General features: G+C 51.0%; 2 protein-coding genes across 3 annotated transcripts; both read right to left on the reverse strand.

Moving 5' to 3' along the window:
- Positions 1–26: 26 nt before the first annotated feature.
- TMEM179B (transmembrane protein 179B) lies at positions 27–2219 on the reverse strand. Its single transcript, XM_064287912.1, has 5 exons — positions 2100–2219; positions 1061–1248; positions 844–978; positions 597–675; positions 27–371 (listed from the first exon to the last, which is right to left on the reverse strand). The coding sequence occupies exons 1-5, from the start codon at positions 2193–2195 to the stop codon at positions 210–212; spliced, it is 660 nt and encodes a 219-aa protein (XP_064143982.1). The 5' UTR covers positions 2196–2219; the 3' UTR covers positions 27–209.
- Positions 2209–15692, reverse strand: TAF6L (TATA-box binding protein associated factor 6 like). 2 transcript variants are annotated; one of them, XM_010599105.3, is made up of 11 exons: positions 15569–15692; positions 11033–11192; positions 10643–10729; positions 9877–10027; positions 9673–9723; positions 8929–9023; positions 6485–6559; positions 6123–6343; positions 5618–5750; positions 3186–3314; positions 2210–3052 (listed from the first exon to the last, which is right to left on the reverse strand). In XM_010599105.3, the coding sequence occupies exons 2-11, from the start codon at positions 11177–11179 to the stop codon at positions 2276–2278; spliced, it is 1866 nt and encodes a 621-aa protein (XP_010597407.2). In that variant the 5' UTR covers positions 11180–11192; positions 15569–15692; the 3' UTR covers positions 2210–2275. The 2 variants fall into 2 exon arrangements, with proteins under 2 accessions (XP_064143977.1, XP_010597407.2); XM_064287907.1 differs by lacking the exon at positions 15569–15692 and having other exon boundaries at positions 2209–3052; positions 11033–11191.
- Positions 15693–17025: the final 1333 nt, after the last annotated feature.

The raw sequence follows: 17025 nt of genomic DNA on the forward strand, positions 1-17025 counted from the left end.
CTAACACCCAAAACTCAGTACCAAGATGGAGGCACAAAGTCATATAATATTTTGGTACAAAAACAGCCACAGAGCAAGAGGTGGCTGTGTCATGTTTCCCTTGTGGAGGGAACACAGGCCCTCAGCAAGAGTGGGGCTGCAAGGGGGCAGGAGGATGGCAGGCACTTGAGCACGGAGTCTGGCTGCAGGAAGCACTGTCTGGTTACTCCTCAGGAATGGGGAAGGGGAGGCCCAAAGAGGGCATCTGTCTCAGAGCTCCACTCAGGGTCCCCCTTCTCCAGAGGCCGGTATGGGGCGGCTTCCAACTTCCACTGCACAACCTGGACCACCAAGACCACACACCACAATATCAGACTCACCCACGAAGAGGTCTGTGGGAGACAAGAGCAGGAGTGTGAAGAGTGAAACATCTCAAATCCAGCTCTTCCCACCCCATGCTGCTATTCTCTGCTGTATTAGGCTGACATTCTCGCAGCTCCCCTCAGCCGCTCTCTGGTGAGCCACACTCCCAGTATATTTTGGTTAGAGACAGTTATATGACTGTTTCCCCGTGTATTCTTCAATATTTCTAGGACTTTTGTATCCCAGGGCCTCACTTCAGCATTATGTAGGTTGAAGTAAAACTGCATGGCGGTTCCAGGGGGTGTCCATGAAATTTTCTGGGCTTCTGGGCAGCTGTGAGATGAAAGACACAGTTGATGAGGAGGGGGGTGGTTAATAAGCCCCAAGCCCACCTGTCCTTGGCAATGAAAGTAGCTGAAGGTGGATGAAAAGGGAGGTTATAGGAACCCCTCTGCAGAGGGAAGGTAGTTAGCACCAATCAGGCCTCCCTCCCGCTATTACCTAGATGTAATGTTCAAGGAGATGACGGAGTCGCAGAGAGATCGGGTGCCAAATCGAAGGATACAGGCGGTCACTAGTACCAGGAAGATGGCTATGGATGAAATGGCCAGCGCAATGCGGAGCCCTATTGGGCCTCTGAGGGGGGAGAGAGAGAGCCTTGTAAGTGAGACGAGACTCTTTCCATCTTAACCCTTGACCCTCAGAGTGGGGCAGTCACCTGTAGGAGTCTTCGATGCAGCTGCTGTAGACCCAGAAGAGCAGAAGCAAGAGGCAGTAGAGGGCAAGGAGGCCAGAGGCCCCAGCCACAAAGTAGCACAGGGATGGGGCCGAAGGATGGGATAAGGCCAGTGAGGAGCCATTCAGGGCCACCACACCATACAGGGGGCAGTGGCCACTGAAGGAGCCCTGTGGAGAAAAAATGCTGAGACCTGGATTTCAGGTCAGTACCTCTGGATGCAGGCTTTATGGCAGGTGGTAGGGATAACCTAGGCCAAGGCCATCTTAGGAAATTATCTGTGCAGTGTCCGTTTTTGCTTCTGGGTCAGGCGGGTGTAGAGAGGGCCTGCTGGGGAATCAAACCTGCAGTGGCCAGAAGGATCAGGAGGTGGGCAGTGGTCATAGAAAACAGCTTCAGAGAAACCTCGCAAGTTCTGGTCTCCCCTCTGCAGAAATCCTAGAGTAAACCCAGACCTTGTGGAGCCTTCAACAAGTAATTACTGTCTCAGATGTTCTCTAATCTGTAAAATAGACACTAGACTGTCTACTTCACAGAGATTAAATGAGCCCATACATAACAACATGTTTATTAACAAAATTGCCTGAGGAGTCTTTTTTACATCACTGTTTCGTCATTTAACACATTGTTGCCATCATGTGACAGTGTGTTCACCTCCACTACACTAGGCACGTTTCTCGCCACAGCTCAGCACAAGCGGTTTCTGATTTAACGAACGTACGCAAGGGCTGGGCCGACTTCTAGTCCAGAACCAGGGAAAAGCTATGCCTGGAGCTCTAAGACGCTCCTGAGGACTCGGTTCTTTCTACGAGGAAACGACTTCGGAGGATGACCTGGCCTGGCAGGGCTGCGGAGCTCGATTAGCGTCGCCGCGGCTCCGCGGTAAACAGCCGAGAAGCAGCGCGCCGGGCGCGGCCGGCCCGAAAGACCACCACAAGGCCGCAGGAGACTCCGTCTCCGGGGCGGCCGCCCCCCACCTGTCCGTCCCGACCCCAAGGTTGTCCCCGCCCCGCAGCCGCACCTGGGTCCGGGTCAGCGCCGCGGCCGCCACGGCCCCGCTTAGGAAGGCGGCAGCGAAGAGCGCGAGCTCGACACGCTGCGGCCAGGGCAGCGCCATGGTGCCCTCGCCACTCAACCGCCCAAGCCCCGCCTCATCCGGCGCGGCACGAGCGCGCAGACGTCACTTCCGGGCGCGCATCAGAGCGGCAGGTAGAGCGAGTAGTCCGAGAGCGCCCAGCGGCGGGCCGGGCGGCCGGTGCGGCCGATCATGGGCAGCTTCTGCACGTAGCGGGAGGCCGGGCTGGGCCCGTGCGGCGCGGGGAAGGCCGTCTGGAACTGGCGCCCGCGGCAGCGCCGCCCCGCCTGCCGCCCGGCGATGATGAAGCGGAAGTGCGGGGCGCCGCGCGGGGCGAAGCGGCTCCTCTGGAAGACGTCACGGGTGCCGGCGCCCGGGCCCTGCTGCCGAGGCGCCCCCCGCGCCCGGTGCACGCGCGGCAGCGGCCGGCTCTCGGCGGCGGTGGTCGTGGAGGCCGACGGGGGGCCGCCGCCTGCGCCCCGGGGGCTGTCGTCGCCCTGCGGGCTGACCATGGCGCTGGCGGTCAGCTGCGGCATCTTCCGCACCGAGTCCGTGGCGGCCGCCGGCTCCTTCTTGTCCCCTGGCGGCCGCGGGGCCGTGGGCGCAGGCTGGCCTGTACCGAAGCGGGTGGCCAGGCTGTCACCAAAGAAGGCGTAGAGCTCCCGGTAGATGTCCGCCAGGGTCACCGAAGGGGAAGGATCCTCCGGCCCCACGCTCCCTGGCGGCAGCAGGAGGCCAGACCCAAAGCCTGGCTCGGTACTGCCCCCGGAGGGGGACTCCTGTAGGAGGAGGCTGTCCCAGGGCAGGTCGTCGGGACGCCGGCACCCCCTGACCCCTGGGCCGCCCCTACGGGACTCTGCAGCCTGGGCCTTCATCTTCAGCAGTCGCTCGACGGCCACCTGCAGGAACAGTGGGAGGGACAAGGATAGGCAAGAACTAGGAGGAACGTGGGTCCACCAAGGATTCCAAAGTAAGCTAGCTGAGCTGCTGAGCTCATGCAGGAAAGGGGTACTGGAAGGGGCCGGCACTCACCAGAATGGCGCCATAGACTTTGTGTCCATCTGCTTTGACTTGGGCATTAGACACTGAATAATCATCCAGCACAGCCTGCAGGTTTGTCCAGTAAGTGGACAGGTGTGGGTACAGGACTCGTTCTACTGCCTGGAAGGGAAAAAAGGGATGCAGTAAGCACCTCCGTGTTGCTTATCGCCTCTCAGATATCCTTTCCTAGGAAAGACTTACTTTTTTCTCTCTGATCCTGGACCAGGTTCAGTGCTAAATTCCCTGACTCCATTCTCCATGGCTACTTGGAATACTCAACCAGTATTTATTTATTTGGAAGGTACTGTGTCCAAGGAGAGTCCCTGGGTGGCACAACCGTTATGTGCTGTCTATTAACTGAAAGCTGGTGGTTCAAACCCACCCAGAGGTTCCGTGGAAGAAAGGCCTGGTGATCTATTTTCAAGAAATCAGCCACTGCAAGCCCTATGGAGCACAGTTCTACTCTGCAACACATGGAGTCAAAATTGACTCCATAGCAACTTTTTTTTTTTAATGTCCAGGTCTTTGCTAAGCACTGGAAATAAAGGAGGCACTAAGACACAATAACATGACCTCACTGTCACTGATGTACAGGCCAAGAGCTGAGAGGGCGTAACTAATGCCCACTGCTGACACAGTTTACAGTTTGCAGACCGCCACCCTGTGCAACCAGTAAGCGGGTAGTGTCTCCACTTAGATGTAAACTGGGGCTCAGCTGAACCCATCTAGACCTAGATTCTGATTAGACAACTTGAAATCCTGTGATTAACTTGGGGGGAAGCAATCAAGACTTTACAGAGGAGGTCATTTAAAAATTGACAGAATTGATAAATTCCTAGAAAAATATTACTGCTGACTCAAGAAAAAAATAAGCTTAAATAATCCCATAACCATTAAAGATATTGAAACAGTAAAAAGTCTAGCCACAAAGAAAACATGCCAAAATTACAAAGGTCTATAGACATTTAAGGAAAAAAGGCAGCTCAGTCTTACACAAATATCAATGTAAAACAAAAACAGCCCCTACCCTATTCTAGGAGGTCAGTATAACCCTGATGCAAAAACCAGGCAAGGACAGTACATGAGAGAAAACTAATGATTGATTTTACTCCTGAACAGATAAACACTTTTAAAAAATTTTAGAAAGTCCGAGAGTATATAAAAAATGTACCCCAATAAAAACCCCACTCCTTTTTTTAAGAATATACCAATAAACCAAGTTGAGTTTTATCCCAGAAATGTAAAGAGGCTTACCATGTGAAAATCTCTCTACATATATGTAATTAATCATATTATCCGATAAAAGCAGAAAAACCTTAGGATCATTTCAGAAGATGCAGAAAAACTATCTGATAATTAAGACTATAAAGTAATTTTCTTAATCTGCGAAAGGGTATCTATAAACACAAAAAGTAAACAAGATCCAAATGGGAAAGGTCATAAGCATTTCTTTTAAAATTGGAAACAAGACAAGGATGTCCATTATCATCATATGCAAACAGACATTACTGGCCCTAACAGTAAGGTAAAAAGAAAGGCATTAGGATTTGAAAAGAAAATAAAGTCATCATTATTTGCATGTGATATGATCATCTATATTAAAAACCCAAAATAATCTACATATAAATGATTAAAAATGAGAGTAAAGTTGCTGGATATAAGATCAATACACCAAAGTCAACTGCATTTCTATATAAAAAAAAACAAACACCATATTGCGAAGGCACCATTACAACTGCACCAAAGAGTAACAAGGATCTAGGAATAAATTTAATCACGTGCATGCAGTTTCTTTTCAAGGGAAGTTATGAAAGCAGCCTGAAAGACTGTGAAGACCTAAAAAAACGGAGAGAGATGACATATTTGTGATCAAGAAGACAACTATAATGGCATCAATTCTCTCCAAAACTGATCTAATAGTGAAATTCCAATCAAAATATTAAACAGGAGCAAGTAGAATGTATTCCAGCTACGCAAAAACAGTTCAGTAGAAAAACCCATTAATACAATCTGTCGTATTAACAGGAACCAAGGCATACAATCATTTGCTCACCTCTAGATGTTAAAAAGGTACTTGACAAAATTCAACCTCTATACATGTTTAAAACAGTAAAAGAGGAATTGAGGGGACATTTCCTTGTACACAATAAAATAGAATGGTGAGGAAATTCACAAAACGGGAGGGTATAGAAATACCTGCCAGAAAAGGCAGACAGAAAGCCAGGCTATCACTGGGCCTGAGCTAAGGCAAGATCTCAGTAAATGACGGCAGCAAGCACATAGCATTTTTGTAATAAAAGACACATAAATAATGAGTGTTTTTTTTTCTTAAAAAAAAAAAACAAAATGACACACAAATTACTTTTCTAACTACAAAACAGAGTCCTTATGTCTCTGTCTGTGAGAAAGGCTGGGCTCCTCACCTTCCAGCCCAGGGCATGCAGCCCTACCACTGCCCCATAGTGAGAGCAGAGAGGTCGCACAGGGTCTGCCAGGACCTTCTGCAGGGAGAGCAGGATCTGCTGGTAGAGGCCACTTACGAGGTCCCCGTGAGTCCTGTGGGAGCAGCATGCAGTCAGGAAAGAGAACAAGGCATGGCACTGCCCAACTAGGCTCAGATCACAGCACGCTGAGAAAACAGCATTTGTGGGGCACGATGGGCCAAGAGGACAAGGCTGCCTACAGCCAGGGGTGACTAGCCTGGGGGCTGAGGGCTACGGGGCCAATACCGTGGCATATTTGTAATAATTGTAGGATCCCAGTGTGCCATGGCACAGCAGCTGGGAAGTGTTATAGGAGGAGACTAAAAGGTTCCCTGTCCTCTCAACATACAGCCTCAAAGCCAGAGGCTTCACCCCATCTCCTCACCCCCCCCCATTCGGCACTGTAGCAAGCCCATCCCTCATTCAGCTCTAGGCCCAGTGCTACCAGAAGATGTGGCTGAGTAGGAGGGCGGCCCCATCCCGCAGAGTCCAGTGGTCATTCAGGGGGTTGATGGAGGCAGCCAGTGGTTCTAGGACGCAGTAGAGGACACTGCCCACCAGGGAGCGGACGTAGGGTCCCAGGCAGAGGTGTGGATTCCGAACCAGGCTCCGTGCCACCTGCAGCAGCCGGTGCAGCTGCTCCAGGTCATGGCTTACGGATTTCACCTGTTGGTAAAAGACAGTTGCTTAGGGGACACGAGGGGGCAGACGGGAGCCATTCCAACAGCACCTGCCATGGGCCCTGCATACTGCTGGGCTATTTCTGCCCCACAAAACTGTCTCCCCTGCTCCAGCCTGGTCACTTACCCCACTGACCACATAAACAAAATAGGGCAGAAGTGCTGCGATCTTGGAGTTCGTCTGCAGGTCCTGGAGAGCAATCTGTAAGGGAAGGGCCGGACTGCACTGAGACCACCAGCCCCAGGCAGAAACTGACATTTTGGGGGAGCACAGCTGAGCACTTAAATGTATTCAAATTTTAAATGTTCATACTCTTTGATCCAGCAATTGTGTAAATTTATACTACAGAAAGTCACACACGTATCGCTGTCTATAATAATAAAACACTGAATATGACCTAAATGTCCAGTATATTTTTAACTGAGAAAAACGAGTTGTAAAACCAGACGTTTAATATGATACCACTTTGGTTTATACTAATTATAGTTTATAAATAGAAAAAAAAAATATGGGTGGGTGGTTCTATAGGAGACTTTCACTTTCCACTTCGTATACTTTTATAATACACAGTATATACTTCTATAATAAAGAAGCCCGATGCTAGCAGTTTGCAATCCGCTGTTAAACTAGGGGTTGGTGTTTGGAACCCACCCAACAGTGCCATGGAAGAAAGGCCTGGTGATCTGCTTCCATAAAGATTACAGCCAAGAAAACCCTATGGAGCAGTTCTGCTCTGTAACACATGGGGTTGCCATGAGTCAGGCTGAATCAATGGGAGCTAACAACAACTTCTATAAGCACCCCATACTAGTGTTACTTTCCGGAGTCCTGGTGGCACATTGGTTAAGAGCTCAGCTGCCAACTAAAAGGTCAGCAATTCAAATCCACTAGCCACTCCTTGGAAACCCTATAGGGGCAGTTCTACTCTGTCCTATAGCGTCACTATGAGTTGGAATCAACTCAATGGCATTGGGTTTGGTTTGGTTTTTAGTGTTACTTTTATAAGCAGAAAAAAACATATTAGAATAAGTAAATGAGTAAAACCATCTCAGGTCTGAATCTCTACCATCTGTGCTCTCCAAACTCCTCTTGATAAAGATTCCAAGCCTAGCAGCCATGAAAGCAGACCACAGGCTACTGAAGAAGGGCTCAGCTCCCAGGTCCTGACCTGGTCCCACATCCAGCCTCCTGTTCCCACACTGTGTCTGGGGAACAGAAGCCAAATTTCAAAGACTGGAATGTACAGTAGTAATATTCATACTTTTGCAAGGGAAATGACGGCAGCAGCCAAACACATGAAGATGTGGAGGATATAAAACCCTCAACCAGAGAGAGGCCACATGATCAGACAAACCACCAAACGAGCCCTCATGTGACTTTGGGCAAAAGGGCACTGCACTGACCAAGGCAACCGCCCAGCAGGCCCTGCTGGAGCCCCAGGGGCCAGAAGCTAAAGCAGCAGGGGCTGGTCTGAGGCCCAGGGACTAAGAGCCAGTGAGCAGGTGTGTGGGAGTATGCCAGGGCAAGGTGCCAGCTCCCTGGCCTGCTCTACTTCCTCTTCTCTCCCTCCAGAGTCCAGGCAAAGAGGCTGCAATGTACACTCCACTTGGCCCCAGAGCAATAGAAACCCCAGAGAGCGGGCTCCAGACCAAAGGTGGCGGAGGCGGGGGGCCTGATCACCTGAGCCCCGCGAATGGCCCTGCTGAGCGACCCACTCCCCAAGGAACAAAGGTTCCTGCTGGAACATGAAGGGGAGTCGGGACTGGCAGGAGGGTACCTCAGAGCACCACGCCCACCTGAGAGCAGCTTCCCCCCACATCAGTCAGTCCGTCTAGAGAAGACAGGAAATAAGCATCTTCAAGAATTCATGGGATTCATTTGAGACTATGTTGGCATCTCCTATCTGGAGGGGAAATAAGAGGGCAGAGGGGGTCAGAAGCTGGTGGAATGGACACAAAAAGAGAGAGTGGAGGGAAGAAGCAGGCTGTCTCATTAGGGGGAGAGCAATTAGGAGTATACAGCCAGGTGTATATAAATTTTTGTACGAGAGACTGACTCAATTTGTAAGCTTTCACTTAAAGCACAATAAAAATTAAAATTAAAAAAAAGTAGAAATAAAGTGGAAAAAAAGAATTTGTGGGACGTATAGGCTTTTTTTTTTTTTTTTTTTTAATAGGCTTAGTGGCCTGACAGAGACTGGAGAAACCCCAAGAGTATGGCCCCCGAACACCCTTTTAGCTCAGTACTGAAGTCACTCCTGAGATTCGTCCTTCAGCCAAAGATTGGACAGGCCCATAAAAGAAAACGAGACTAAACGGGCACACCAGCCCAAGTGCAGGGACTAGAAGGCAGGAGGGGACAGGAAAGCTAGTAATAGGGAACCCAAAGTTGAGAAGGGCAAGTGTTAACATGTTATGAGGTTGTTAACCAATATCATAAAACAATATGTGTACTGTTTAATGAGAAGCTAGTTTGTTCTGTAAACCTTCATCTAAAGTACAGTGAAAAAATAAAGAATTCATGGGATGTGAAAGTTGGAGTCTGTGCCCCAACCCTAGCCACCTGCTCACCTTCATCAGCTGCGGGTCATCCCCCAGCACAGCCCGAGTCACTTGCTGATAGTATTTAAGAAGGTCATCAGTTAGCGAAGACACAGCACTGGGCACTGCAGGAGGGTGGGCAAGAAGTGCTCAGGGGAGGACAGCCGGGCCCCACTCTGCCTCCCCAGCCTGCTCCGCCCACCCCGCCCTCAGCATCCGCACATGCACCCACAAGGAGCCCATTCAGACAGGACTCTCGACTCTGGTTACTTAGAGCAGCCCGCTCAGCCCTCCATAGGCAGGTTCTCCACCCCACCTCGGCCAGGCAGGTTCCTGCTCAGTCCTCAAGCCCCAAGTTCACAAGCCCCATGCCCTGGGAAGCTCAGCTCAGCATATGCTGGAAGTGAGATAGCTCCCCTCAGGAACCCCAGCTTGCTGCCCAGACTGCTGCCCTGGCCTCCAACACCCTGCATTGTGATTGGTTACAGGTCTGGGCTCCCATCTCCAAATATGAGCCCACCAGACAGGGACAGGGCCTGCTCAGAACTTGGTACAGGGAAAACTCGTTACTTGTTGCCACATCTTTCTCTTGTGGAGAGACTGTTGGATTCAAACCACTGACCCTTCAGTTAGCAGCAGAGTGCTTAACCACTGTGCCGCCAGGGCTCCTCCGGTACAGGGCAGGCGTCAGTAAATGCCTGCCAGGTGCAGACCCAGAAGCTTAGAGGCACCACTGTCGCCTCCTAGGAGGGGCTTCCCCACATTCCCTCTTACCTGATCCCTGAGGCGCCAGGTTCCCTTTGCCATCCAGGTAGGAGACATGAACTAAACCAGAGCAGAGAGATGGCTCAGCCTGGCATTTTGCCCCGTGTAGCACCACCTACCCCTCCAAGCCTTGTTCTCCCCCTGCACAAGCCAACCTACTACCACCCCTGACTACCCAGCTCCTACACCACCCCTTGCAGCCCAGGCAGCCACCTCTCACAGCTGTCTCAGCACAGCCTTTGGGGATGTTGGTGGCCAGGGCCAGCTCCACCAGGTTCACCTCGCGGTCTTCAGGGAAATAGAGCTCCCCCTCCCTGGCGGGGCGCAGGGGCAGGGCCTCCTGGGATCCGTAACCACAAACAGCCTGAGGAGAGAGGATGGAGGGCAGCCTGGATCTTGGCAGGGAACAGGCACCTGGATGGTACCCTTCTGGCCAGGGCAGGGGGCCCATATTTGAGGGAAGTTCAGAGGTCCCAGGGGTGGCAGCTCAGGGCCGTCACTGGGAATCTGGCTGGCACATTCAGGCTTATTGGGTCTGGGTGTAGGACATGGTCCCTCCTAACATATCCACAGGGTTCTGTTCCCCCCACCCCCACCCCGTGCTGCTGGTGTGTCTCATTCACACTCCCCCGCTCTGAAAGCTCTCTACTCTCTTCCAAACATGACCTTCTCTCAACTCCCGGCCCCTGGATAGCCATACCTACATTCTAACACCCACACTTTTGTTCAGATTCCTCGCTTACCCAGAACGTCCTATCTTCCTCCTCGCTGCTTAGTTTAACCCTGGCCACCCTTCAAGGCCCAGCTCAAGTCCCACCTCTTCCAAGTAGCCTTCCCTAACTTCTTAACCCAGTGGCCTCCTCACCTGCTGTTCTGAACCCACAACCCTTGCACCTGGCACCTGTCCTGCCACTGCCGTGAGCATCCTTGTTGTGTGTGTCTGGTCATCATGTCTGGCTGCATCACGAGCCCCACTCACCTCCACACTGCTCCATCTGAGGGCCCTGTTGAAATCCTCAACGGTCAGCTTCCGCCGTTTGGTGTGCTTCATGAATTGAGAGCTATTCTGGGAGGGGAGGAACAGAAGCCAGAGTTAGGGGACAGGGGGTTGGTGGGGGGAGTAGGCCTGCTTGCCAGCGGGGCTGTTGTGAGGAGCACTGAGAAGATGCCCAGCCAGCACTGTTTGTTGGAAGCCCAGTCGGCTAGAAGAGCTCTGTGAAGGACAGGGATTGCCTCTGGCTTGCTCACCACGTACTCCTTCAAACACAGAGCAGGTGCCAGTAAACACTTGAAGAAATTGTGTGAGAAGTGATTAGTAATGGAAAAGAACAATGGTAGTCGGGGGTCTCGGGGGCTGGGGGAGATGTACCTGTGTGGCCTCTCTGAGGCGGTAGCATACATCCTCCGCAAGCAAGGCAGCCACCTCGTCACTCAGCTCCAGGCCTGTGCTCTCTGCCATGAGCCGGATTGACTCCCGAGGGATCTCTACAAACCGCCGCTCTTCTCGCTCCGACATGGCCCTGATGGAGCTGGGAAGGGAGAAGGAAAGTGTGAAAAGCTGCCCCAATCGCCCCTTGGAGTCCAGGAGCATGACTCAAGACCCTCTAACCCAGTCTTGCTGCTCTTGCTCCAGAACTCCCAAATGAGAAAACTGAGGCTCAGAGCAGAAGGCCGACTGGCCAGCAGACAGGCGACAGCGGTGCTAGAGAAAGTGCCTTGCTCAGAGTGCGCAGATCCTGGTCCCAGCCCTGCCCAACCACTTATTATGTGCATCTGGCCAAGTCCGTCACCAGTTTGAGCCCTGGTGTCCTAAGTTGTAAAACAGGGGCTCTAATTACTGCCCCCTCAGCCCCCAACTCACAGGGTTGCTCTGAGGATAAAATGAGATGATGTATGGGAAAGTCAGGGACCAGAACAGTGCACAAATGGAAGATGTTACCATCATTAGATATCAACAAAATCTCCCCTCTTCTTCCTTCTGATCCATGCCACAAACAATGTCAACTAAGTCTCGATGAAGACACTTTTATCCTGACAGTCCCCTGCTAAAAAACCTTCCATACTTCCCCATTGCTCATAAAAACAAAGTCCAGTTGGCATCTCCTGTCTGGAGGGGAGATAGGAGGGTAGAGAGGGTTAGAAACTGGCAAAATTGTCACAAAAGGAGAGACTGGAAGGGCTGACTCATTAGGGGGTGAGTAAGTGGGAGTATGGAATAAGGTATATATAAGCTTATATGTGACAGACTGACTTGATTTGTAAACTTTCACTTAAAGCACAATAAAAATTATTTAAAAAAAAAAAAACAACAAAGTCCAAACTCCCTGGCCCGGCATTCTGCATTTGACCCCAAATCCCACAGCTCCTCAACCTTACCCTTCCCCCCCGTAAGACCACTCTGCTGTCTTCTGGCCTTGCTCTCCTCAGGCTGGTCTCCCACCCTACTCCAAGTCCTCTCCTCCTCCCCTTTGTCAAGACAACTCCCATCTCTCTTTTCAGGTCTCCCTGTCTCCTATGCCACGTGGGGCTCCCAGGCTTGCAGTGGCTGGGCGTTGTGCCCATGTGTCTGGTCTTCCCAGTTTGCCTGCAGGCCTGAAAACACAGACCTGCTCATCTGTCCACAGGATATGGCAGAGTCAGAACCCACCCAAAACAGCAGCTGATGACTGACTCCAACAATGGGTGCCACACTTTAGGAGGTTGATCCATGGGTAGCAAGGTGACCCATTCAGGGTGCTACGCCCACTATTCCACTGGCAGTGCTCACTGGGGTCACTAATGACCTCCAGGTTGCTCAATCCAATGGCCACCCTGCTTGGCTTCTCAGCAGCATTCCTCCCACTGGTCCCCATGGCCTTTTGGAATAAAGAAGAAATCATTACCATGGCTCCCAAGGCCTGCAGGGGCTGCCAACTGCTCCTCCAACATGTCTCACCACTTTCCCTCTTGTGTCTGCATTCACACCAGTAGCCTCCTTTAGTTTCCACAGAACCATTGTGCGTTCTACTTCCTCTGCCTGAAACACTCTCCTCTGTGCCCTCCACCCCAATTCCTTTGTCTAGTGAGCTCCCGCCCACTCCTTCAGATGTCAGTTCAAACGTCACTTTCTCAGGAAGTCATCCCAGACCCCCGCTGTCGCTGCATTTGCCTTCAGAGCAGTCATCCCAGTTTGTAATGATAAATTGGCAAAACTTTTTTTTTTTTTTTTTTGGCTTTAACAAAGAGAAGTTTATTCTTTCGTAGTCCAATAGGCTAGAAGTCCGAATTCAGGGTGCCGGCTCTCTCTGTTGACTCTGAAGGAAGGTCCCTGTGATGCATCAGTCTTCCGTTGGTCTGGGAGCATCTCAGCACAGGAACCTCAGGTCCAAAGGACAAGCTCTGCTCCTGGCGCTACTTTCTCGGTGGTATGAGGTCCCCTTGTCTCTCTGTTCACTTTTCTCTTTTTTTTTTTTTAAATAATTTTTATTGTGCTTTAAATGAAAGTTTACAAATCAACTCAGTCTGTCACATATAAGCTTATATACACCTCACTACATACTCCCATTTACTCTCCCCCTAATAAGTCAGCCCGCTCCCTTCTTCCAGTCTCTCCTTTCGTGACCGTTTTGGCGTAACTTTTAACAACTGCCTCCTCACTAGACTGTGAGCTGCATGCGGGCAAGGACAATGTCTTTGCTCACCTTTGCATCCCCAGCATCTAGCACAGGGTCGGTGCGTGATACACCCTCAACGAACACTTGCTACAAGAACGACTAAAGAACTGTTTTTTGTTTTTTTTTTTGAGCCTGTACTATGCCTCAGGCACTAACATTAAGTGCTTTATATAGATTACCCATTCGATCCTAACCATGAGGTAGGTATTCTGTGGGTACTATGTCCATTTCGGAAGGAGCCCTGATGGCAGAGTGGTTAAGCACACAGCTGCTAACCAAAAGGTCGGCGGTTCGAACCCACCAGCCATTCCACAGGAGAAAGATGTAGCAGTCTGCTTCCGTAAAGATTTGTTGCCATTAGATGCCATCAAGTCAGTTCTGACTCAGGGCAACCCTATGTACAACAGAACAAAACACTGCCTGGTCCTGTGTCATCCTCCCAATCACTGCCACGTTGGAACCTGTTGCTGCAGCCTCTGTGTCAATCCATCTCACTGAGGGTCTTCCTCTTTTTCACTGGCCTTCTAGTTTACCAAGCATTATGCTCTTCTCCAGAGCCTGGCCCCTCCTGATAACATGTCCAAAGTATGTGAGACAAAATCTCACCATCCTCGCTTCTAAGGAGCATTCTGGCTGTACTTCTTCCAAGACAGATTTGTTCATTCTTCTGGCAGTCCACGGTATATTCAATATTCTTCACCAACACCATAATTTAAATGCATCAATTCTTCTTTGATCTTCCTTATTCATTGTTCAACTTTTGTATCATATGAGGAGACTCAAAATACCATACTTGGGTCAGGCACACCTTACTCCTCAAAGTGACATCTTTGCATCTTAACACTTTGTAGAGGGCTTTTGGACCAGATTTGACCAATGCAATACATCATTTGATTTCTTGACTGCTGTGTCCATGGGTCCATGAAGATTATAGCCTCGGAAACCCTATAGGGCAGTTCTATTCTTTCCCATATGGCTGCTATGAATCGGAATGGACTCATTGCAAAGGATTTTATGTTCATTTCTATAGGAGCCCTGGTAGCGCAATGGTTAAGTGCTCAGCTGCTAACCGAGAGGTAGGTAGTTTGAGTCCACCCAGAGAAACCGTGGAAAAAATGTCTGGTGATCTACAACTGAAAAATCAGCCACTGGGAACACTGACGCACAGTTCTACTCTGACACACACAGGGTTGCCATGAGTCGGAATCGTATTTGAATGGACACCATGGGTGACTTTTTTTTTTTTTTAAGTATCCATTTCACAACCAAGGAAATCAAAGCTCAGAAAGATTAAATGACTCCTCCAAGACCATCTGGTGCGCGCTGAGTAAGTGGAGAGCAAGGGCTCAAACCCTTGTTCCTAATCATCACACTACACTATAACAGGAGTGGTTGGCGGTGTGGGGAACAGGGTGCCGATCTGCCGTCTTGGTGCTGGAGACCCATCACTTGGTGACCCTAAACCGCCAATGGATACTTGTTAAGCTTCAGTTCCCCCATCTGTAAAATGGGAGCATTAAGTCCTGTCCCCGCTAAAGCTGCAGAGGAAGTTACATACTCACATTAAAACCAAACCCACTGCCCTCCAGTTGATTCCGACTCATTACGACTCTACAAGACAGAGTAAAACTGCCCCATAGGGTTTCCAAGGCTGTAATCTTGACGAGGAAACCCTGGTGGTGTAGTGGTTAAGAGCTATGGCTGCTAACCAAACGGTCGGCAGTTCAAATCCACCAGGCGTTCCTTGGAAACCCTATGGGGCAGTTCTATTCCGTCCTACAGGGTTGCTATAAGTTAGAATCGACTTGACAGCAACGCGTTTGGTTTTTTGGTTTGGGTTTATCTTCACAAAGCAGGCTGCCACATCTTTCTCCAACAGAGCGGCTGAGGGGTCCGAGCGGCCAACCCTTTGGTTAGCAGGTTATGCTTAACCACTGGGCCACCAGGCCTCCTTCCTGCCCACATTAAATTACGACCCCACAAAGTGCAGGCTGTGACCAAGCCTCCCGCCCTCCGCAGGTTCGGCCACTAGCCACACTAGCGAGGGGGCGTGGGAGCTGACCTCAACGGGCCTTGCTCATCCCAGACCTAGAGGTGGCGGGGAAGGGGGCAGGAAGAGGGTCAGGAGCCACCGAACCTGGGTCACGTGGTGGGTGAAGTGGGCGGGCCCCAGGCGGAGCGGGCTCAAAGGCTGATGAGTGCGCACCCCGTGGCAAACGGGGAGCCCCTGGGCCGGGGTAGAGGCTGCTCACCTGAGGGCTCCGGTGCTGCGAAGGGGGTTACGACACGGCGGCGGCTCCCACTCACCCGGTTCTCCACACTAATTCCCTCTCTCCGTGTCCGGGCCCCGCCCTCCATGAGCACAACCAATCGGCGGGCACCGTGCGAAGTTCCCGCCCTCCAGGCGGCTTCTCGCCACGTGATTGGCCCCTGTGAGCGCGCCGTAAGGACCCAGGGCGCCGGGGTCACGTGACGGTGAAACGCCTAGCCCCTAAACTACGGCACTTGATAGTTGTGCAAGTGGCTGTATGCGCTTCGGCGTACATTTAATAAGCCTATTCTCCACGGAAGCATCACCATTTCCTGCTCCCGAGTTTCCTAGCACTTGCATTTTCGCGACTGCAGCGAAGCTTTGGGCTTTGGTGTCTGGCTTCGTTTCTTGCCCACCTCTCTAACATCACTTGCCACTTCCTATTCGTGAAAAGATGGATGAGGCTTGGGTAGGTGTTCTCTGCGGGAAGAAGGCGAACACCCCATGCCAGCACCAGACTCCGGAACTCTGCTTATTTGGCATCCTAACTCGTCCTCCCCACTCCTGTCCATCCAATGAACCATGTATAAACCCTCACCTGCCTCTCAGAATTCCTTGACTGTTTTACACACACGTTAATCACTATCTTTCCCGAACTCTGACTACGACAGCAGCGATTGGGCAGTTCTTAATTGACAAGTATTAAATTTACTGAATAAAGGATGGTATTTAGAGTCAGACCGACCTGGGATCAAACCCTGACACTGACTTTGGGCAGGCTATCCAATCACTTTTTACACAGCTACAAAATGGGGTAATGATGCTGGGGTTGTTATGGATTAAATGTCTGGAAGCACCTGGCTGAGTTGCTGGTTGAGCTTTCCCTTCCTCACACATCACAAAGGAGACAGTGGATTCCTTTATGTTCACCCCAGATGGGGTCCTTTGCAGCGGGCTATTCATTATAGAAAGGAGCTTTCTTTAGGGGAGCATGAATGTCCACATCCTCTCCTTCCTCCCACTCGAGGGCTAGACGCTGTTGCCCATACGAAAGAACTTCTGGGACCCGAGCAGGGACGGCCGGATGGATGTGGCTGGGATTGCCATGGCAACACCACTGAGGAGACTGTGACCCTGCTGAGTCTCATCCACAATGACATTTGGTGAGGGTTCAGTATTCTGTGCTTGAACACTAGAGTGCCTGCCCACCTGTGCATAAAGAGGAGCCAAAGGGGAAAGGGCCCCCCTCTAAGGCCGTGGGTCTGAGACCAGCTCAGCAGGCTCTGGGCTGTTGACAGATCTCCTCCCTGAGGTGTTATTGGTATGGACTGCCATTGGCAACCTTGGAGGCATGAAGCAATGGAGGGAGGAAGACATGTTTCTGCCAGGAATCTGTCAAACGCTGTGAAGCTGTGTGCAAGCTGTCTGGGGCTCATTTGCCCCCAACATGAGTGAAGG

Source organism: Loxodonta africana, chromosome 7 (genome assembly GCF_030014295.1).
Source record: "Loxodonta africana isolate mLoxAfr1 chromosome 7, mLoxAfr1.hap2, whole genome shotgun sequence".
In the NCBI taxonomy this organism is placed as follows: Eukaryota; Metazoa; Chordata; class Mammalia; order Proboscidea; family Elephantidae; genus Loxodonta; species Loxodonta africana.

Coding starts and splice junctions, on each gene's coding strand:
- TMEM179B (XM_064287912.1), bottom strand. CDS start 2,195: ATGGCGCTGCCCTGGCCGCAGCGTGTCGAGCTCGCGCTCTTCGCTGCC. Junction 979..1,060: donor TGCATCGAAGACTCCTACAG/GTGACTGCCCCA, acceptor CTCCCCCCTCAG/AGGCCCAATAGGGCTCCGCA. Junction 372..596: donor TCAACCTACATAATGCTGAA/GTGAGGCCCTGG, acceptor TGTCTCCCACAG/ACCTCTTCGTGGGTGAGTCT.
- TAF6L (XM_064287907.1), bottom strand. CDS start 11,179: ATGTCGGAGCGAGAAGAGCGGCGGTTTGTAGAGATCCCTCGGGAGTCA. Junction 10,028..10,642: donor TCAGATGGAGCAGTGTGGAG/GTGAGTGGGGCT, acceptor CTCTCTCCTCAG/GCTGTTTGTGGTTACGGATC. Junction 3,053..3,185: donor AAGTCTATGGCGCCATTCTG/GTGAGTGCCGGC, acceptor CTGTTCCTGCAG/GTGGCCGTCGAGCGACTGCT.